Raw genomic sequence first — 22500 nt, 5'->3', positions numbered from 1 at the left:
GCTGAAAATGTTTTAGGAAAAAGTAGAAAAAAAAAGTACAAACAAGAAAGCTTCTGTATTCTTGTTTGACCCAGTCAATATAGAGATAGAGCTGATAGAACTGAATCTGTCATAAGATAGAACTGAATCAGTCATTATATAGAACTGAATCAGTCATTATATAGAACTGAATCTGTCATAAGATAGAACTGAATCTGTCATTAAATAGAACTGAATCAGTCATTATATAGAACTGAATCTGTCATAAGATAGAACTGAATCAGTCATTATATAGAACTGAATCAGTCATTATATAGAACTGAATCAGTCATAAGATAGAACTGAATCAGTCATTATATAGAACTGAATCTGTCATAAGATAGAACTTAATCTGTCATTATATAGAACTGAATCAGTCATTATATAGAACTGAATCTGTCATAAGATAGAACTGAATCAGTCATTATATAGAACTGAATCAGTCATAAGATAGAACTGAATCTGTCATTATATAGAACTGAATCAGTCATAAGATAGAACTGAATCTGTCATTATATAGAACTGAATCAGTCCTAAGCTAGAACTGAATCAGGCATACGATAGAACTGAATCAGTCATTATATAGAACTGAATCTGTCATAAGATAGAACTGAATCAGTCATTATATAGAACTGAATCTGTCATAAGATAGAACTGAATCTGTCATTATATAGAACTGAATCAGTCATAAGATAGAACTGAATCTGTCATTATATAGAACTGAATCAGTCCTAAGCTAGAACTGAATCAGGCATATGATAGAACTGAATCAGTCATTATACAGAACTGAATCAGTCACAAAGGGCTGTGCACAGATGTTCAAGGCATATGGCTCACACATCATATATCACATATTGAGGTGTGATGCTGTGACTTTCTGAACCTGCGTGAACCTGTGTGTGTTCAGTTCATCTCACACACACCTGTGTGTGTTCAGTTCATCAGCTCGTTCACAGTTCCCCATTAACTGATGGCTGATTGTAGCTGGTGATGTCATTCAGGCCCAGGAGTGTCACATCGTGTTGTGTTACAGTGTGTTTGTGTGTGTGTTGGAGCGTTGGTGTGTTGGTATTGGTGTTTGGTGCTGGTGTGTTGGTATTTGTGTTGGGTGTTGGTGTTGGGTGTTTGTGTTTGGTGCTGGTGTGTTGGTGTTTGTGGTTGGTGTTTGGTGTTGGTGGTTTGTGTTTGTGTGTTGGTGTTTGGTATTGCTGGTTGGTGTTTGTGTGTTGGTGTTGGTGGTTGGTGTTTGGTATTGCTGGTTGGTGTTTGTGTGTTGGTGTTGTTGGTTGGTGTTTGTGTGTTGGTGTTGGGTGTTTGGTGGTTAGTGTTTGGTATTGGTGGTTGGTGTTTGTGTGTTGGTGATGGGGGTTTGGTGTTGGTGATGGGTGTTTGGTGTTGGTGTTTGGTGCTGGTGTTGGTGTTTTCGCTCCATGATCACTGTGATAACGCTGCTGCGTGGAACACGTGACGACGGCCTGTGATTAAATTGCTCTGTGCCTTTTTACAAGCTTGAAATTCTCTTATTACTGTATTAAAACCGAAGCGTTCAGCTTGAACGGAGAGAGAGCACTGGGAAATCATGGACTGGAGTCGGACTGGAGGGACTGGAATCAGACTGGAGGGACTGGAGTCAGACTGGAGGGACTGGAGTTAGTCTGGAGGGACTGGAGTCAGTGTCCTTGTCCCACCCCCCCACCCCAAAGCTCCTAAATCAGGCGTGAAGCACATCATTTTTCTGAATGGCGATAAAGCAGCAGTATTGGCATCTAAGCGATTTTGTTGCTATATTTAGTGAGACTGCAGACGTCTAGCGGCTCTTCTTAGAGGGGTCACGTCATTTAGTGACTACTGAGATCAAGATCCAACAACCTCCTGCTTACAAAGTACCTACGCAGCCCCTTAGTATCAAAATAGTCTCTGGTGAATCTATTTCCAGCTAAATCTGAAGAAAACATTTATGCATACCTCTCAGTCGTTTGTGATTTTGCCAGTCTTTGAAGACTGTAGTCCAGGATTCTTCTTTTATAATGAGTCATGTGAGTTGGCTCAGATCACCAATAACTCCTGACTCTTCGTGGCTCCTACACAGCTCCTCACTTATTTTACTTTAATTCCCCCCCCCCAAATGTTCTAATATTAGAAATGCCCCATGGCTGTTTATGTCTATAACGTACATCGTGAAACATCAACAAAATAACATTATATATAATGTTGGCTGGTGGGCGCAACGTTCAAATCCTTCAAAAATGCACCAGTCACCTCATATCTCTCCTTTTAAGAGTCTAAATGTGATTGACTCGCCCATTTATAATTAAAACCGTAAATGTAGTTTATCAGTCTGTATTAACCTTGATGTAACCGCAACCTGACACCCTAGGAACGGGAATATTGGGCCAGAATATTTATATTTACACCAGCAATAGTCCTGCGGTCATCTACATTATCTCGGTACTGCACACCACACACCGAGTTTGGGCCCGACCGGTACCACGGAGGCTTGAAGGCTGTTTCCAACACGGCCACAATCACCACCGGATCTGTGAATCTCCAGATACGTGGTATTACATTATTAATGGTTATGGGATGTGTGCATTAACACTAACGCTATCGAAAATAGAGTTTAAAGATACGTTTCACAATTATTCAGAGATCTGGATATGAAGTCACATTATGAAGTTATTAGGTGTTATTATCTCCCAGCGAATGAACGACGGACCCGGTCTCGGTGTCTTTATAACCTGTACTGGACCAGAACCAAATCACATCTGGGCCCATTGTTGCCTTCAAAGAGTTGGTGGGAAAACATGCATTAAGTTGCTGAAATGCGAAATGATTCGCTAGATTTAGAAATGACTGGACACCGTAACCGGTAGCGCCGGCACTACCAGCGTCCGCCGGCGGGGGCAGCAGAGCGCAAACACGCCCGCTACGCGCCGCCAGAAGAAGAGGACCGGAAGTGTGCGTGTTCCCTGCCACTCTGTACAGTCGAAACTTTATAATTTTTTTGGGCTGCTGTGTTGAATTAGAAACAAAACTACTTCATCACAGCCGGGAATGAACCAAGAGTGAAAGGTTTAAAAGGTAAAGATCTGGGGTAAATGGAGATGCTACGGCGCCCGTGTGTTGCTGCTGTAACTGTCTAATATACTCGTTTAAAGTAGACGTGGTAGTTTAATACCTGTGGTAGAGACTGGACTGTATGTGTGTTAACTAGTGTTGCCATCTGTCCCGGTTTGTCCCGGTTTTTCTTCTTTTTAATATTCGGTCCCGGCAAAAAAATTAGGTTAGTTAAAACCACGATTCAGACTGTTTCTGCACACTTTAAATCAGTTTTTTTTCTCGCTGTGTCCATTTTAAACCCCTCCGGTAACATTTTACGTTAACACCCCCCCCCCCACCGTCAACAGATTACATTCGCCACCCTGTGTCAGTATGACAGTGTCCTTGTTTTTTGTCAGACCTAGGTGGCAACCCTAGTGTTACCACCTGACTGGTGTAATGGTGTACTAGTGTACTGGTGTAGGGTAATGGTGTACTGGTGTACGTGTGTTAACACCTGACTGGTGTAATGGTGTAATAGTGTACGTGTGTTAACACCTGACTGGTGTAATGGTGTACTGGTGTAATAGTGTAATGGTGTACGGGTGTTAACACCTGACTGGTGTAATGGTGTACTGGTGTAATAGTGTACGTGTGTTAACACCCGACTGGTGTAATAGTGTAATGGTGTACTGGTGTAATGGTGTACGGGTGTTAACACCTGACTGGTGTAATGGTGTAATGGTGTAATGGTGTACTGGTGTAATGGTGTAATGGTGTACTGGTGTAATGGTGTACTGGTGTAATGGTGTACTGGTGTCAGGGTTGCAACTACATACTTTCTGATGTGTATGCAAACATACTATCGGTGCCCCCCACACTCCACCCCACCCCCTCCAAATCAGCAAATAATTTTCTGGCATCGATTTGGCGCCCCCTCTAGTGCAGCGCCCCTATGCGTCGCATACGCTGCATACCCCCTTTTTACGCCACTGACTGGTGTAATGGTGTACTGGTGAACTGGTGTACGTGTGTTAACACCTGACTGGTGTACTTGTGTAATGGTATAATGGTGTAATGGTGTACGGTTGTAATGGTGTATGGGTGTACTAGAGTAATGGTGTACAGGTGTACTGGTGTATGGGTGTACTAGTGTAATGGTTTACTGGTGTACAGGTGTAATGGTATACTGGTGCACTACGGACCTGCATTCCGTACGAGGTTGGAGCTTTAATCATCCTCACCTCCTTAAGGTGTGTCAGAAGGAGAGGAGAGGTGTGAGGTGTGAGGTGAGGTGTGTAGTGTAGTGTAGTGTGGTGTGGTGAGGTGAGGTGTGGTGAGGTGTGGTGAGGTGAGGTGTGTGTGGTGAGGTGAGGTGTGTAGTGAGGTGAGGTGTGTGTAGTGAGGTGAGGTGTGTGTAGTGAGGTGAGGTGTGTGTGGTGAGGTGAGGTGTGTAGTGTAGTGTGGTGAGGAGAGGTGTGTAGTGAGGTGAGGTGTGAGGTGTGGTGAGGTGAGGTGTGTAGTGTAGTGTGGTGAGGTGTGTGGTGAGGTGAGGTGTGTGGTGAGGAGAGGTCTGTAGTGAGGTGAGGTGTGTGTAGTGAGGTGAGGTGTGTGTGGTGAGGAGAGGTGTGTGGTGAGGTGAGGTGTGTAGTGTAGTGAGGTGAGGAGAGGTGTGTAGTGTAGTGTGGTGAGGAGAGGTGTGTGGTGAGGAGAGGTGTGTGGTGAGGAGAGGTGTGTGGTGAGGAGAGGTGTGTGGTGAGGAGAGGTGTGTAGTGTGGTGAGGTGTGTAGTGTGGTGAGGTGTGTAGTGTAGTGTGGTGAGGTGAGGTGTGTAGTGTAGTGAGGTGGGGTGTGGTGAGGAGAGGTGTGTAGTGAGGTGAGGTGAGGAGAGGTGTGTGGTGAGGTGTGTAGTGTAGTGAGGTGGGGTGTGGTGAGGAGAGGTGTGTAGTGTGGTGAGGAGAGGTGTGTGGTGAGGTGTGTAGTGTAGTGAGGTGGGGTGTGGTGAGGAGAGGTGTGTAGTGTAGTGTGGTGAGGTGTGTAGTGTGGTGAGGAGAGGTGTGTGGTGAGGTGTGTAGTGTAGTGAGGTGGGGTGTGTGTGGTGAGGAGAGGTGTGTGGTGAGGTGAGGTGTGTAGTGTAGTGTGGTGAAGTGTGTAGTGAGGTGAGGTGTGTAGTGAGGTGAGGTGAGGTGTGTAGTGTGGTGAGGTGTGGTGAGGTGTGTAGTGTAGTGTAGTGAGGTGGGGTGTGGTGAGGAGAGGAGAGGCAGATCCACTGTGCTTCACACTGCTGCCACTAGAGGGCGCACTCTCCCTCCTCCATGTTGGGTAAAGGGGCTGAACTGAACTGGCTGAAGCTTTTACATTGTAATTGTTATTTGACTGATGTATTGATTAATATTGATTGTATTGACCCACTCCGAGCATTTTCATGACTCAAAGAGAGTTTGTCACATACATGGATACACGGGCCAGCCTGCAGCGAAATTGATGACGTACCCGTTCACATGAAATAAGACAATAGAATATGTAAAATATAAAGATAGATAAAATAAGTAAAGAATGGCGTATAATTGCAGTATATACACCACATGTATTCAATACAGACTGTATAGGAATATAAAAATAACGGTAGTGTAATCACTAATCGTGTTTTAGTTTTGGTGATTTTATTGATATTTTCATATTTGTTACTAAATCTTGCATTCACTTATCTAACTAATGTTTGATTACTTACCTTATAAAATTGTTTTATTAGCAGTTACCTATTAGCTAAGTTAGTAGCAGCTAATTTATTAGCCTACTATAGCAAACTTATTTGTATTCCTATATTTAACATGTACATTTAATAAACCTGTGTCGCTGTCATTTACCGCCAGGGGGCGCTGCAAGTCTCACTAATGTGTTAGCTTAGCATTTCACGGTTTGACGATCCAGCAGACGGTGTAACGTTTTATAAGCCTATTTTTTTATTAACCCTTTATTTAATTAGTCAACTCAGTCCCCTGAGATTAAAGGGACATATTTAACATGTTCTTAAACCCAAAGACCTCTCACTGGCAGCAGCTGTTATGAAGAAGGTCCAGATTGCTGTATTTCTAGTGTTGGAGGTAGATCTGTGGTGCCCATATCCCTCCGCTGTGTTGGGGAAGGTTTTCTGTGGAAAAGCAGCCTCTGTACTCTTAGAGATTTTTGTGAAGACATCCTGATAAGTGTAAGACAGCTGTTGGTCAGTGGGGTAGGGCAGGACTTGTGGAAGGGGTCGTAAATAAGGACTGATACTAAAAGGGCCCACACACTTCCTGTAGTGCTCTGTCTGCAGGACTTTACACCGCCTCTCCGTGTGTACGTACGGCTGCAGGGAAAACACGGATGGCAAACACCTTAATTACCGAGTCAGCCCTAAAATGTTTGGAAACGGGGACGTCCCTGTGGTGCTTTACTGGGACAGTAGGCGTCTCATTGCAAGCCCTTAATATAGTTGTGGTTTTCAGAATGACAAACACACCCACCCATTATGTCTCCAGTGTGGGTTGAATGCTCGTCACAGCCAGCAGTTGGACCGTTCTGCTGTCACACGGCCGCGGTGAGGACGTGATGTTTTCTTAAGCTGGAGCTTTGTATCTGTTTGGCTTCAGTGCACCAGGGTTTGGGTCTGACCCGTTCAGACCACCTCTGGGAAGACCCGTCTGACCCATTCATGTGTGTAAAAAGGCCCCCCATCTGTTTTTAGGTGAAACGTCAGTGATTGTATAGAAAGCTGTAACAATAATAACATTGTTATTAATAGTAATACTATTAATAATTATAGCATAACAATTACAATAATAAAATGCACAACAAAAACATCTGTGCACTTCGTGCAAAGTTGGCACTGTGACGTAGTTTCAGGGTGACGTAGTTTGGACTGTGCTGCTTACCAGGTGTTGTCATGGTGATTGGCCCCAGGTGTTGTCATGGTGCTTGGCCCTGGACAGAACTGGAGGGCATGTGTAATAACTGTAGCCTCTGTTTGGGAAGAGGTGTGTGTGTGTGTGTGTGTGTGTGTGTGTGTGTGTGTGTGTGTGTGTACGCGTGAGTGCGTGCATGCTTAGGTGGGTGGGTGCACACGTGTCTGTGTGTGTGTGTGTGTGTGTGTGTGTGTGTCTTGACTGGTGATAATTAGACTACTTCAGTATGTTTGTTTAATGACTATTCATGAAGAGAGATGTTAAATCTCTACATATGGGTACTCAGAGTGAGCCGACATTCAGGTGAGACTTGGGGAAACATGTCAGTTCAGACCAGTTCAGACCAGACCAGTTCAGACCAGTTCAGTTCAGACCAGTTCATTTCAGACCAGTTCAGACCAGACCAGTTCAGACCAGTTCAGTTCAGACCAGACCAGGGCTGTGTTCGAAATAGACTACTACATACTGGATACTGCATACTGGACTCAGTATATACTGGATACTGCATACTGGTCCTCGTAGTAGTATGCAGTACAGTTTCCAGTATGCGACAAAAGCAAAGCATACTACGGGGTCACGTGAACGTAGCGTTGCATGATGGGATGCAGTACACCACGAAGATAGCTCTGTTCGCGTACTGGAATATTTTGCGGAAGTAGTAGGTCATCCGGGTATGTTTCGCGTACTGGAAAATTTCATTTTGGTCACATACTGCATACGGCATACTGATTTGGGGCTCGATCAGTACGCCAGTAGTATGTAGTAGGCTATTTCAAACACAGCCCAGTTCAGACCAGACCAGTTCAGCTCAGACCAGTTCAGACCAGTTCAGTTCAGACCAGTGTTCCAGTTGAAAGTGTGTTCCTTGCTTCAAGAAGCCCAGTTGAGTGGAGATTGTGTGGGACGCGGTGTTGTTGTATGACAGGATAGAGACGCGTCAGCTGGACTGAATCTGGTCCAGCTCTGTGTCCCCGTGTCGGGTGGAGAGAGTCACACTACTTCATCAGGCAGGAAGTGTGTGTGTGTGTGTGTGTGTGTGTGTGTGTGTGTGTGTGTGTGTGTGTGTGTGTGTGTGTGTGTTGAAAACAAAGACTCCAGTGGTGTGTGTGTGTCCTCTCTCTCCACTGGCCCCTAGAGAACATGAGAGGGTGGGGCATCCTCTCCTCCAGGCAGCCAATGGGAGCGTGAAGTCCCGCCTCTGGCCCGGGTGGCTGCTTTGTGTGAGCGAGTGAGAGAACCTTCTTCTCCTCTCTGTAATGACAGAACTGAGTGCACGCACGCGCAAGAGAGAGAGAGAGAGAGAGAGAGAGAGAGAGAGAGGCACGGATAGATGCAGAGAGAGAGAGAGAGAGAGACGGCTAGATAGATACAGAGAGAGAGAGAGGGACGGATAGATGCAGAGAGAGAGAGAGAGAGACGGCTAGAGAGAGAGAGAGAGAGAGAGAGAGAGACGTGTGAGCTAGTGCTGTTGTGATAGAGGGAACGAGAGGATTCGGGTAGAGAGAGAGAGAGAGAGAGAGAGAGAGAGAGAGAGAGAGAGAGAGAGACGTGTGAGCTAGTGCTGTTGTGATAGAGGGAACGAGAGGTTTCGGGTAGAGAAATGTCACACAAGCTCCACGCTAGAAACCCACACGTGAGTGAGCGGACATTTTTGCTTCTTCTCTGCTCAGTCCTTTCTCATCTGTCCTCTCTCTTCCCTGCTCTCTCTCGCTTCCCCCCTCTCTCTTTCTCTCAGTCAGTGTGTCTGTCTCTCCCCCCCTCCACCCTCCGTTTTCGGTCTGTTGTCCATCCCCCGCTGTAATGACTGTACTGTGACTGAAATCTTGTGATGCTTTGAATGGAGAATGCCAGATTGTGCCTGTGTGTGTGTGTGTGTGTGTGCCTCTGTGTGCCTCTGTGTGCCTCTGTGTGCCTCTGTGTGCGTCTGTGTGTGTGTGTGTGTGTGTGTATGTATATGTGTGTGTATGTATATGTGTGTGTGTGTGTGTGTGTGTGTGTGTGTGTATGTATGTGTGTGTGTGTGTATGTATATGTGTGTGTGTGTGTATGTATGTATGTGTGTGTGTGTGTGTGTATGTGTGTATGTGTGTGTGTGTGTGTGTGTGTGTGTGTGTGTGTGTGTATGTATATGTGTGTGTATGTGTGTGTGTGTGTATGTATATGTGTGTGTGTGTGTGTATGTGTATGTGTATGTGTGTGTGTGTATGTGTGTGTGTGTGTGTGTGTGTGTATGTGTGTGTGTGTGTGTAGAGGCATGGTTCATGCAGAAGTCTCCTGATGCTGTAAGCCTTCTTGGTTGCTGTGTATACTTTACATTTACATTTACGGCATTTAGCAGACGCTCTTATCCAGAGCGACTTACAAAGTGCTTTGCAACTCGGTTCCTGTTAGCACTTCTTAATGAGTTGGAGACTAGAACCTTCACACGTCTGTTCAGCTGTTCCATCAAGGTTCTGATTCCTTAGAGCCTGACCTTACATGACATTTTTTGGACTGAGAGGTGGCTCCATGTTAGAGCTACCATGTGATGATTAAACACACACACACACACACACACACACACTCACACACACACAACAGAGGAGGGGCCGGTCATGTGTCTTCTTTCTTTAAGTGGTCGCCTAGTAAGACCCTCCGTGTGGGAGGCTATAAAACATTAAGGATTTAATTTCTCAACACTCCCGCTCACTCACACATACACACACACACACACACACACACACACACACACACACACACACACACACACACACACACACACACTACCAGTTATCATGTGTGACATCTTTGATTGAACAGCCGAGCAGTGTGTGTGCAGATGAGACCCTGCCCTCACGGTTGTGTAAGAGTTGACGTGTGGCCGTCAGTGGGCGGGTGTCATACCAGTCTCAGCTGTGTGTCTGCAGGAGTTTGCAGGTCCGTAGAAGGTGTGTGGGTCCTGGTGTCTGCCCAGCCTGTAGATGTCTTGAAGCAGCGTAGCCAGTTCTGTGGGCAGGATGCTTCACAAGACAAACACGTCTTGTGTGTGTTGACGTCACACAGATTGCAAGACCAACCGGCTCCAGAATACCGCTGACAGAACCATGACGAGGCTCGTAGTGTGTTGTGACGTGTCACTTGGGTCCATGGGTGTGGCCTCTAGCTGCAGGCCATGGGGCATTCTGGGAAACGCTGTTTTTTTGAGCAGCGGAACTTAAAGAAGTCTGATTGCATTTTTCCCCCAATTTACAGGAACAGATTTCATTCGTATAAACTGACATCATGCCAGAAAGTTGGTACAGGTTAAACAGGCCGGTTTACGGGCTGTAGTGAGAGAATTGTAACATCTCTCTCTCTGAGGAGTGCACGTCAATATTTGATATGGAAATATCTTCCATATTCGCATATGTAGAATGACTAAGATGTTGAGTGGATCGGACTTCTTGGCCAGGCCCAACCTGAGCGCTGTTCTCACACACACGAGGTGAGGTTGTTCCTCTCCACCGTCCCTCAACAACTCACCTTTGGCAAAGAAAGTGTTAAACTTGACGCTGTGAGGGTGTTAATTCAAGGCCAGTCATTTGCTCTTGGGTGTGTTAAGTCTACTACACTTGATTTTTTTTTACCTGCCGTCCGCAAAAAATGAGATGATCACTGCAGGTGTAACTAGACACGTGTATATATGCGATGGTTTCTGGTTGGTTCTTCGACTATTGCCAGTCTCTGATTGGTTCTCCTGCTGTGGGAGGTTTGGCCAGTCACCACACCGTACATGCAGGCAGACGCCACGGGGCGACGGATGTCACTGAAGGGGTGACGAGTGTGACTCCTTATCTCCAAGATTTGTTCGTTATATTCTGTTTTGTCTGAGAATGCTTGTAAGTGCAAAACCCTCAAGCTGACAACCGTGGCGAGCTGCTAACGCCTTGTAGAGGAGCACTTCCGGTCAAACGCAGAAGAGCAGGTTGTGTCAGGGCCACCAGAGGAAGGGACTTCACCCTGGAGGTTGGGAAAGGAACGTGAACCACGCCAATCCACATAATGCATAATAAAATAGGCAAAAACTCCTTTAGAGAAGGGGCCATTTTGTGTGTCCTGACAAGGTTTGAAAAAGGAAGCTTCAGTGGCATCTGTTTTAACAATTATAACAGATCTGTAACGCTCTACAGTACCAGTACTACAACATTGCTAAGCTGTTTACACTATAGTAACAACTACAACAGCTCTAAGTTGTGTACGCTCTATAGTAACTGTAAGTGCTAGGGCTGTCGCGATAACCGCAGTATAGCAATACCGCGCTATTGACGAGAAAATCGCAACGTACGGGAATTAACCGCAACAACCGCAATATTTGTGTTTTTTCCCATGCGAGGGGAAAGTGCCTGTGCAAGAGTTAAAGTCATTTTCCCATCAACCCCCTGTTATCATCCGGTGCGGCTGATCAACAATCCGTCTCCTTTTTTCAAAGATGGAAACTACGGCAGATGCTCTGGTCAAAAAACAAAACGCGACTTCGCCGGTTTGGGAGCATTTCGGGTTCAAGTCAAATCCACGCAGATCCACTCGCCTGGTGGCGCGTCAATGAGGCTAGATTTCCTCTGCTCTCCAAACTCGCCCGCAAGTACATGTGCATTTGTGCAACAAGCACACCATCAGAGCGAGTTTTTAGTACTGCCGGGAATATTGTTAGCCCTTTCCGCTCCTCACTGAAACCACATATGGTGAATATGTTGGTTTTCTTAGCGCGCAACAGGGACGTGACAACTCAGGTTTAAGCTGAGACGTTATTCTTCTGGTTAAGGAAAGATTTCGTTTTATTGATTTATTTATTAAATTATCTTTTTGTGTTTAAAATCTCGTTTAAAATATTTACCCTACACTTTTAAGAAAGCGAAAGAGCATGGGTTCTTACTGCATCTCATTTGACTTCTGTGTTCTCTATTTGACAATAAACACATTTAACTGCTCTTAAAACTGTGTCTTCTTTGCAATTTAAAAACAATAAGAACCCCTTTACAATAAAAACAATAAAACAATTATATAGCTCTAAAATTATGATTTTAGACGACAAATGACGCATATCGCGTCATACCGCATATCGCGGTGTTGAGCCACCATAAATAACCGCAGGGGAAATTCTTTCACCGCGACAGCCCTAGTAAATGCTCTATGAGATCTGCATATATATATATGAAGATGTGACGTTGTGGTTCAAGGTCTGTTATTCACTATATTCAAAGTCCACAGCACTGTTGATTTTCTCCCTGCCCTCAGCAAACATGAGGTTTCTCTGAACACATATCAACCCCCGTGTGTGGAGCAGGGCCCCTGGGTTCTCCTCAGTGTGGTCTCCACCACTGGGATTCGTCAGGTGCTTCCTAAAGATCTCTGATCTTCTGCTTCCGTGGTTCCTCAACTCTGTCTTTGGTCCGGCTGGCGGTGCTAGCATGACAGCGGTTCATATCGCGTTACATTATTTTTATAAATCTCTGCTTGAAACTTTGTCTTTGAGTAAAATTGGAGCCAGTCAGCGTGACCTATATTAGATGTTTATTAGCATAATCTCATTAACATGCCAGCTGTGACGTCACATGCTCATTAGCGTTAACTCGTTAACTCGTCTCCACGGCACAGTGCGGGCCGCTTCCCTGCTAGCTGTCGTTCTGTTCTGGCTCTCGTTTCTGTGGAGAAGTGACCTCGCTCGTGACCTCAAGTCTGCGTGATTAGCAGTGCATTGTGGGAATGTGATGGTTGGCTTGCGTTCAGAGAGTGTTCAGGCTTCCCAGCTGTGGAAACATCGTACTCGGTCTGAATTGCATGCGCTTGAGCTCGGATGGCACGTGAAGGTCTGGACCAGTGCCCTGCGGAGAGACTGCAGTCCTGAAAAATGGTTCCCAGTTTGGACCAGTGTCCTGCGGAGAGACTGCAGTACTAAAGAATGGTTCCCAGTCTGGACCAGTGTCCTGCGGAGAGACTGCTGTCCTGCGGCGCGTCTGGAGTTCCCGTAGGGAGACGGTGCAGAGACACGGTGGTCTTTTTCTTTAGAAATCTAATAACTGCAAGGCCATGGAGGCCAGATTAAACATTTCCAGATTATACCAGTTTCAGATGTTGCTGTGATATGTGCAAACTCCATGGAGACCAGATCAGTTAATAAACTCACCAAGTCCAGTGAGCAGAACTTTAGGAATATGAGATATTTCACATCGTGCAAAAAACCCAAAATATTGGTTTACACGCTAACCAGTCATGCATCTTTCTTTGGTTTACACTCTAGCCAATCAGGCACCTAGTTTGAATACACGCAGGCCAATGGGAGGCCCCACTTGCTTTAGCCCTCCCAATCCAGCCTGGACTGGTTCCCCAATCAGACGATGTGTAGCGTAATGCCTCGGTATCGGTTCAGTTCTGTACAGATCAGATATTTAAAATAGGCTGTAAGCAATAATTTATGATTCTGTTTACAGCCCTTAGAGGCTCTCTCTCTCTCTCTCTCTCTTGTGATTGGTTTGTCTCTCTCTCTCTCTCTCGTGATTGGTTTTTGTCTCTCTCTTTCTCGTGATTGGTTTGTCTCTCTTGTGATGGGTTTGTCTCTCTCTCTCTTGTGATGGGTTTGTCTCTCTCTCTCTCGTGATTGGTTTGTCTCTCTCTCTCTCTCTCTTGTGATTGGTTTGTTTCTCTCTCTCTCTCTCGTGATTGGTTTGTCTCTCTCTCTCTCGTGATTGGTTTGTCTCTCTCTCTCGTCATTGGTTTGTGACCGTGACACACGTTTGCCTCTGCACAGGAGCTATACTACCTGAGCATGCAGAGGGTGGAGGACAAGGCGGAGCCTGTGGAGAATGGGGAGGGGCGGAGGCTGCGGGTGTGCGTGGCCACCTGTAACCGTGCCGACTACTCCAAGCTGGCCCCCATCATGTTCGGGCTGAAGGCCCAGCCGGATCGGTTCGAGCTGGAGGTGGTGGTGCTCGGCTCACATCTTATTGACGACTACGGGTAAGGAAGGCCCCGCCCCTCCCACACGGGCAGGCCTCTGATTGGTCAAAGCCCAGATCTTTGTTGATGATGATAGTTTATTTGCATAACGTAGCCTTCTTCCCTATCACGTACAAGCCACATGGCCTCACTGATTCTGTGATCTGATGTGATCTAACGTGGCCTCACTGATTCTGTGATCTGATGTGATCTAACGTGGCCTCACTGATTCTGTGATCTGATGTGATCTAACGTGGCCTCACTGATTCTGTGATCTGATGTGATCTAACGTGGCCTCACTGATTCTGTGATCTGATGTGATCTAACGTGGCCTCACTGATTCTGTGATCTGATGTGATCTAACGTAGCCTCACTGATTCTGTGATCTGATGTGATCTAACGTGGCCTCACTGATTCTGTGATCTGATGTGATCTAACGTGGCTTCACTGATTCTCATTCTACACCTTTTTGTTGACTTAAGATGTTTTAAGATGAACCAGCCTGTTATAATTTAGCTGGTTTTAAAAAGTCTGTGTGGTATAGCGGATGTGACAGAACCAGTGTATTGGACTCTGTAAACTGGGTCCTTGGCTGTCCCTCATTCGTCATCATGCAGGGGGGGTGGGATCAGGTGGCGGGGTCAGGGACAATGTCGTGTTGACTGGGTGTCGCCGTGATGCTCTCGGGCCGATCTGTCTCAGCACGAATACTTCTCGCAGAACACGTCTGAATTCTGAAAGGTGTGTCAGAACGGATTCAAAAGTTCTGACGTGAAAATGTGGCCTTCATAGTTCACGATCTTTAAAAGGCCTGGCGATGCAGTGGGTCTGACTACAGCGGGGCAGCAGGTCCAGATTAGTGGAGTCACACCACAAATATGGCCTGTTCATTCCTCCCAAAATATTTGCATTCCCTGCGTCATCGTGGCTTTTAGGGTGGTCCCTTCCAGAAGCCATAACAGGACGTTCAGGGATGGGCGTGAGACATTACAACACACACAGTTAAAACCAGGACCTCTCGAGCCACGCAGCACACCAGTGTGATGTAGAAATCTGTAATGAAATAATGTTTTATTAGTGGTGGCACCAACTGCACTGGCCTGTTGACGTCTGGTGAAGTGTTCAGGCATGAAGACGTCTGTCCTGCCGAAATAAAAGCGTGTGTTGACCACTGAAAAAGGTGTTGCTATCCTGACTGACTAGTATTTAGAGCAGGACTTTCAGGACTTTCAGGTCTTTACTCTAGTACTCTGGTTTGACCCAGTAACACGATAATAATGATCAACAGAAAAGCAGTGCTGTACAGAAGGAAGACACGGCCGTGTCTGTCCAGGCGGACGTCTGGTTAGCATGCCACCACATCATTAGCTTGGAACGGTGTGAAGAAGTTGAGTAGCTCTTTCAGGATCGTGGCCGTACTGTCCCTGTCTGCTGGTGTGTGGCTGCATGGTGGTCTCACTCTCGAGGTTTACGCAGCCACGCATGTTTTCTGCGTTTCCTGTTCAGATTTTATGAGACAGCAGTTTGTTTCAGTCTGTCGGAGAAGCTGGTGTCCTTTTTCGTTTACACACAAGACCCAAAACGGCCCGAGGTGTATCGGTGTCTCCTTGCTGACCTGATACGCTCCTTCCCCACATCAAGGTCATGCTAACTGCCGCTAGCTGGCTTTGACTTTGTTAGCGTGACTTTGTAGCTGCGCAGTGCACTGTGGGTAAGTTTGAGGCCTCTGCTGTGGAGGGTTTCCTGTCCTCTTATGCCTCTCTCTCTCTCCCTCCCTCCCTCCCCCCCCCCTCTCCCCCCCCCCCTCTCTCTCTCTCTCCCTCTCTCTCCCCCCCTCTCTCTCTCTCCCTCCCTCCCTCCCTCTCTCTCTCTCTCTCCCTCCCTCCCTCCCTCTGCCTCTCCCCCCCTCTCTCTCTCCCTCCCTCCCTCTCTCTCTCTGCCTCTCCCCCCCTCTCTCTCCCTCTCTCTCTCCCTCCCTCCCTCCCTCCCTCCCCCCCCTCTCTCTCTCCCTCTCTCTCTCTCTCTCTCTCTCCCTCTCTCTCTCTCTCTCTCTCCCTCCCTCCCTCCCTCCCTCTCTCTCTCTCTCAGGAACACCTTTCGTATGATCGAGCAGGATGACTTTGACATCGGCTCTAAGCTGCACACCATCGTTCGTGGTGAGGACGAGGCAGCCATGGTGGAGTCGGTGGGTCTGGCCCTCGTCAAGCTGCCCGACGTCCTTCAGCGCCTGGCGCCGGACGTGCTCATCGTCCACGGCGACCGCTTCGACGCCCTGGCCTTGGCGACCGCCGCCGCCCTCATGAACATCCGTATCCTCCACCTGGAGGGCGGAGAGGTGAGCGGCACCATCGACGACTCCATCCGCCACGCCATCTCCAAGCTGGCCCACTACCACGCCGTGTGCACGCACTCCGCAGAGAGACACCTCATCGCCATGTGCGAGGACCACTCTCGAATCCTATTGGCCGGCTGCCCGTCCTATGACAAGCTGCTCTCCGCCCACAAGAGGGAAGACTACAACGACATCATCAAGTCCTGGCTGGGTGTGTGGACGACGGATCTTATGAAGTAGCCACAGCGCAGGGTAGAATACAGCACAGATACCACAGCTGAAGGGGGAGGGCGTGGGGTGGGGCGGGGCGTGGGGCGGGGCCTAGGAGGCAGCTCTGATGAAGACCGGCTCTCTGTTCAGATTTAGAGCAGTTTTCCTATACAGGTGGATGTGGGTGGATGGTAGTGGGGTGTGTGTGTGTGTGTGTGTGTGTGTGTGTGTGTGTGTGTGTGTGTATGCTCTGTAGATGACCGTGTGAAGAAGCAGGACTACAGTGTGTGTGTGTGTGTGTGTGTGTGGGGGGGGGGGGGGGGGTGTGTATGCTCTGTAGATGACCGTGTGAAGAAGCAGGACTACAGTGTGTGTGTGTGTGTGTGTTCATTCTTTAGGTGACCATGTGAAGGAGCAGGACTACATTGTTGCTCTCCAACATCCTGTGACCACAGACATCAAGAACTCCATCAAGATCTATGACCTCATGTTGGATGCTCTCATCTCCTTTAACAAGAGGACCCTCATCCTGTTCCCCAACATCGACGCTGGTCAGATCCCCGCCCCCACACATGCCCCGCCCCCTGTTTCATTCCTTTGTCCTTGTGTTTTTGTTCTAACCCCACGGCTCCCCCTGCAGGCAGTAAGGAGATGGTGCGTGTCATGCGGAGGAAGGGTGTGGAGCAGCACCCCAACTTCCGTGCCGTCAAGCACGTGCCCTTCGATCAGTTCATCCAGCTGGTGGCTCACGCGGGCTGCATGGTGGGCAACAGCAGCTGTGGCGTGAGGGAGGCCGGCGCCTTCGGGACCCCCGTCATCAACCTGGGCACGCGCCAGACGGGCCGCGAGACAGGTGGGCGGGGCCGGGGGCGGGGCACGCGTCAGACGGGCCGTGAGACAGGTGGGCGGGGCCGGGGGCGGGGCACGCGTCAGACGGGCCGTGAGACAGGTGGGCGGGGCGGGGCACGCGCCAGACGGGCCGTGAGACAGGTGGGCGGGGTCGGGGGCGGGGCACGCGCCAGACGGGCCGCGAGACAGGTGGGCGGGGGCCGGGGGCGGGGCACGCGCCAGACGGGCCGTGAGACAGGTGGGCGGGGTCGGGGGCGGGGCACGCGCCAGACGGGCCGCGAGACAGGTGGGCGGGGCCGGGGGCGGGGCATGCGTCAGACGGGCCGCGAGACAGGTGGGCGGGGTCAGGGGCGGGGCACGAGCCAGACGGGCCGCGAGACAGGTGGGCGGGGTCAGGGGCGGGGCACGAGCCAGACGGGCCGTGAGACAGGTGGGTGTGGTCGGGGCGGGGCAAGGCCTTGTGTCTTTTGGCACACTCTGAATCACGTGTGCTAGATCCGGGGAAGACTGCTACATTAGGTTTGCTGCATGCCACGTGTCTTGCTAGGTTCACGTGAGTTCTGGGTTTCCAGGTGAGAACGTTCTGCACGTCCGAGACGCCGACACGCAGAATAAGATCTACCACGCTCTGGAGCTGCAGTTCGGGAAACGCTACCCTTGGTAGGACACGGCACACCCAGAGGCATCATGGGAAATGGAGTTCAGAAGAAAACGATTTCTGCATCAAGCCTTTTAATTGAGAAACATCTTTTTTCTCTCTCTCTCTTCCTGTGCTCCAGCTCTAAGATCTACGGCGATGGGAACGCTGTCCCGCGCATCCTGAAGTTCCTGCAGTCGATAGATGTTTCAGAGCCGCTGCAGAAGACCTTCTGCTTCCCGGCGGTGCGGCAAATCTCGCAGGACATCGACCACATCCTGGAGACCCAGAGCGCCCTGGCCGTGGACCTGGGGGGGACCAACCTGCGCGTGGCCATCGTCTGCATGAAGGCACGTCAGTCACACACACACACCCACACACACCAGCTCGAGCCTGGATTGAGCATGTAATATGTTTACATTGCGTGTGTGGTTTTCAGGGTACGATAATGAGGAAGTACACCCAGCCCAACCCAAAGACGTTTGAACAGCGCATCGAGCTCATACTGAAGATGTGTCAGCAGGCCATCACCGACGCCGTATGCCTGAACTGCAGGATTCTGGGAGTCGGTGTGTTTACTTTTCTTCCGTCCTCCTCTCCACCCGTCCGTCCTTAATCCCATGTTTTCAAGTGCGTCTCTCATCTTCCCTCTGCCCTCTACCGCCCCCCAGGGGTGAGCACGGGTGGCAGGGTCAACCCCCAGGAGGGCGTGGTGCTGGACTCCACCAGGCTGATAAAGGAGTGGGCGGGGGTGGACGTGCGCACGCCCGTCTCCAGCGCCCTGCACCTGCCCGTCTGGGTGGACAACGACGGCAACTGTGCCGCCCTCGCCGAGAAGAAGTTCGGCCACGGGAAGGGCGTGGAGAACTTCGTCACAGTCATCACGGGGACAGGTGCGCGCGCTGGACACCGTCCCTCCCACGAGTCAGGGGCGTGGCCAAACAGGGATGCGTTTCCACCCGCTGTGGATTAACTGTGTGTGTGTGTGTGTGTGTGTGTGTGCAGGGATCGGGGGCGGGATCATCCAGCAGGGGGAGCTCATCCACGGAAACGACTTCTGTGCTGCGGAGCTCGGACACATCATGGTGTCCCTGGAGGGGCCCGAGTGTTCCTGTGGAAGTCAGGGCTGTATAGAGGCCTTCTCCTCCGGCCTGGCCCTGCAGAGAGAGGCCAAGAGGCTGCACGATAGTGAGACACACACACACACTTGTTTTGTGAAAATTCTGGACTTCTGAAATAAACCTACAAAATGGGTACATGCTTTTCTGAGGGGTCCACAAATAATATGAAAACTGTTTTGCATTGCAAAAAATACACATACAACAGATCAAGCGTATCTGTTGGGATCTTTTCCAACTTGTTTCTTTAAGTTGTTGGTGTGTATTCTTGTATTTGTCCTGATGTACAAGTGCAAACACACACACACACACACTCAGGGTTGTATATATTTAACCTTAAGCACAGGTACACGCCGGGGGCGTGTGGGAGTCATGAAAGGTGTTTGTTCATGTAATAAGATAAAGGTTGTGTCCAGAAGGCAGGCGACGTTAACTGGAGTGGTACACACCTGGAGATCAGACCTGCGGGGTGTTGGCTGAGTGGGGCAGGGAAATAAAACTTTATTGGGGCAGTAAAACTAACCTTTACATTCACCTCCACATTATCTTGTATATTATCTGATATGGGTCAAGGTTAGACTGTTTGATGAGAGGTCTGATTATGGCTCATTTGAACATAAACTATTTTCTGAAGATAGGCTATTAGCTATAGCAAAGAGCAGTTGCTACAGGGAGATTTGTTTTTGAGAAAGTGTGGGCAGTGACTTTGGTGAGCAGGTAGATTTAGTGTAAATGTGATGAGCAGGTTGTTGGATCAGATGTTCTGCAACTTTAATAGAAGTAAATGATGTAAACAAACAAAAACACCTAGGAGAAACGCGCACACGCACGCACACACACACACACACACACACACACACACACATTACTTATCCAAACATTCACATGCACAAACACTACTTCACATTCTGTTGCACGTGATTGACTAAACTGTGCTGGTTCGTATGTGGGCGTGTGTGTGTGTGTGTGTGTGTGTGTGTGTGTGTGTGTGTGTGTGATATATCTCCACTTATTCTGAAGACTGCATTGTAAGAGGAAGGCAGGTTTTTAGGTGTCCTGCATGTACCCGGTAGAGATGTGGTTTGATGTGTCATAAAGCAGATTCATGTCCTTATGGCATAAGAACTCCTGATCAGTTAAGGAAATTAAGATTGCATGTTATTATCAGACAAAGCTACATAGAAATGATGATGTTTTATGCTACGTTATCTTAGAAAATATTCAGAACAAAAGCCGCTGGCATTGGGAGTGTCCTAAAAAATTATGGTGAGGTTCTGAATATTAATGCATGTTCTGAATATTAATGCATGTTCTGAATATGAACTCCTGTTCTGCAGGCCAGTTGGAGGTCTCTGAGCACCTAGCGTGGGTCTAATGCAGGGGTCACCAACCTTTTTGAAGTTGGGAGCTACTTGGATACCAATTATTGCGGAGGGCTACCAGAAAGAAAGTTGTTGAGGTTCATGTGCGCATATCAATTGCTAAGTGGGAAGACCGCTAGCAACCGCGGACAATCGCTAATAGCAGCAAAAACATAAACGATGCAGCGCTTTGGTGCATGGCAATATAGTGAGCTGTTTTTAAAACAAGCCCGCGGGCGACTCATAACGTCCTCGCGGGCGACATGGTGCCCGCGGGCACCACGTTGGTGACCCCTGGTCTAATGGTATGACAGTTATATGGTAACCAGCACTGTGTAGCATATGATTGTAGGAGTTCTGCAACATTGCTGCAACATTTGGGTGTAAGTGAAGGTATGATTTCATGTATTTGGTTAAATGTCCTTTGATAAGGAAGTTTGTCCTCAAGGTTGGACACCAGTGTGTTTGACTCCAAGAATCCACAGATCAGTCACGGATCCACAGATCAGTCACGGATCCACAGATCAGTCACGGATCCACAGATCAGTCACGGATCCACAGATCAGTCACGGATCCACAGATCAGTTTCTAAATGTGAAGCGATTCAGTACTAATTAAATCACACATTCAAACGCTGGTTGAAATGGCACACACACACACACACTGATATGCACAATCACCAATATACACACACATCTCCTGTCGATGTTATAAACAGGTGTGTCCTATTCCGTGTTTATCCCGTGTTTATCCCGTGTTTGTCCCGTGTTTGTCCCGTGTTTGTCCCGTGTTTGTCCTGTGTTTGTCCTGTGTTTGTCCTGTGTTTATCCTGTGTTTATCCCGTGTTTATCCCGTGTTTATCCCGTGTTTATCCCGTGTTTGTCCCGTGTTTATCCCGTGTTTATCCCGTGTTTATCCCGTGTTTGTCCTGTGTTTGTCCCGTGTTTATTCTGTGTTTATTCTGTGTTTGTCCCATGTTTGTCCCGTGTTTATCCCGTGTTTATTCTGTGTTTGTCCCATGTTTGTCCCGTGTTTATTCTGTGTTTGTCCCGTGTTTGTCCCGTGTTTATCCCGTGTTTATCCCGCTTACAGAGGGCCAGCTGCTGATGGAAGGGATGAACGTGAGCTCCAAGGAGCAGGTGAGCGCCATACACCTCATCCAGGCTGCTCGCCATGGCAACCCTGACGCTCAAAACGTCCTTCAAACAGGTGAGACATTTACAACAGTGATGGGTAATGTGTGTGTGTGTGTGTGTGTGTGTGGTGGGTAATGTGTGTGTGTGTGGTGGGTAATGTGTGTGTGTGTGGTGGGTAGTGTCTGTGTGTGATGGGTAATGTGTGTGTGTGTGATGGGTAATGTGTGTGTGTGTGGTGGGTAGTGTCTGTGGGTGTGCTGTGTAATGTCGGTGTGTGTGCTGTGTAATGTCTGTGTGTGTGGTGGGTAATGTGTGTGTGTGTGGTGGGTAGTGTCTGTGGGTGGTGGGTAATGTCGGTGTGTGTGGTGTGTAATGTCGGTGTGTGTGGTGGGTAATGTGTGTGTGGTGGGTAATGTGTGTGTGTGTGGTGTGTAATGTCGGTGTGTGTGGTGTGTAATGTCGGTGTGTGTGGTGGGTAATGTCGGTGTGTGTGATGGGTAATGTGTGTGTGTGTGGTGGGTAATGTCGGTGTGTGATGGGTAATGTGTGTGTGTGTGGTGGGTAATGTGTGTGTGGTGGGTAGTGTCTGTGGGTGGTGGGTAATGTGTGTGTGTGATGGGTAATGTCGGTGTGTGATGGGTAATGTGTGTGTCTGTGTGTGGTGTGTAATGTCGGTGTGTGTGGTGGGTAATGTGTGTGTGTGGTGGGTAATGTTTGTGTGTGTGTGTGTGGTGGGTAATGTCTGTGTGTGTGGTGGGTAATGTCGGTGTGTGTGATGGGTAATGTGTGTGTGTGTGGTGGGTAATGTCGGTGTGTGATGGGTAATGTGTGTGTGTGTGTGGTGGGTAATGTCGGTGTGTGTGATGGGTAATGTCGGTGTGTGTGATGGGTAATGTGTGTGTGTGT

General features: G+C 48.5%; 1 protein-coding gene across 3 annotated transcripts in view; it reads left to right on the top strand.

The window, feature by feature from the left end:
- Positions 1-22500, top strand: part of gne (glucosamine (UDP-N-acetyl)-2-epimerase/N-acetylmannosamine kinase) — a 31297-nt gene that overhangs the window by 6274 nt on the left and 2523 nt on the right. The window contains exons 1-11 of one of the 3 annotated variants that reach the window (XM_077013198.1): positions 2946-3099; positions 13764-13972; positions 16040-16494; positions 16892-17044; positions 17134-17346; positions 17915-18002; positions 18122-18329; positions 18419-18548; positions 18651-18872; positions 18985-19167; positions 21551-21667. In XM_077013198.1, coding sequence (XP_076869313.1) covers positions 13782-13972; positions 16040-16494; positions 16892-17044; positions 17134-17346; positions 17915-18002; positions 18122-18329; positions 18419-18548; positions 18651-18872; positions 18985-19167; positions 21551-21667 — 1960 coding nt within the window. In that variant the 5' untranslated portion in view covers positions 2946-3099; positions 13764-13781. Of the gene's footprint in view, positions 1-2945; positions 3100-8284; positions 8634-13763; positions 13973-16039; positions 16495-16891; positions 17045-17133; positions 17347-17914; positions 18003-18121; positions 18330-18418; positions 18549-18650; positions 18873-18984; positions 19168-21550; positions 21668-22500 lie in introns of those variants that run through there. The other 2 variants (XM_077013190.1, XM_077013206.1) reach the window with 2 other exon arrangements.

Source organism: Brachyhypopomus gauderio, chromosome 1 (genome assembly GCF_052324685.1).
Source record: "Brachyhypopomus gauderio isolate BG-103 chromosome 1, BGAUD_0.2, whole genome shotgun sequence".
NCBI classification, from domain to species: domain Eukaryota; kingdom Metazoa; phylum Chordata; class Actinopteri; order Gymnotiformes; family Hypopomidae; genus Brachyhypopomus; species Brachyhypopomus gauderio.
This window is presented reverse-complemented; position numbering and strand designations above follow the sequence as displayed.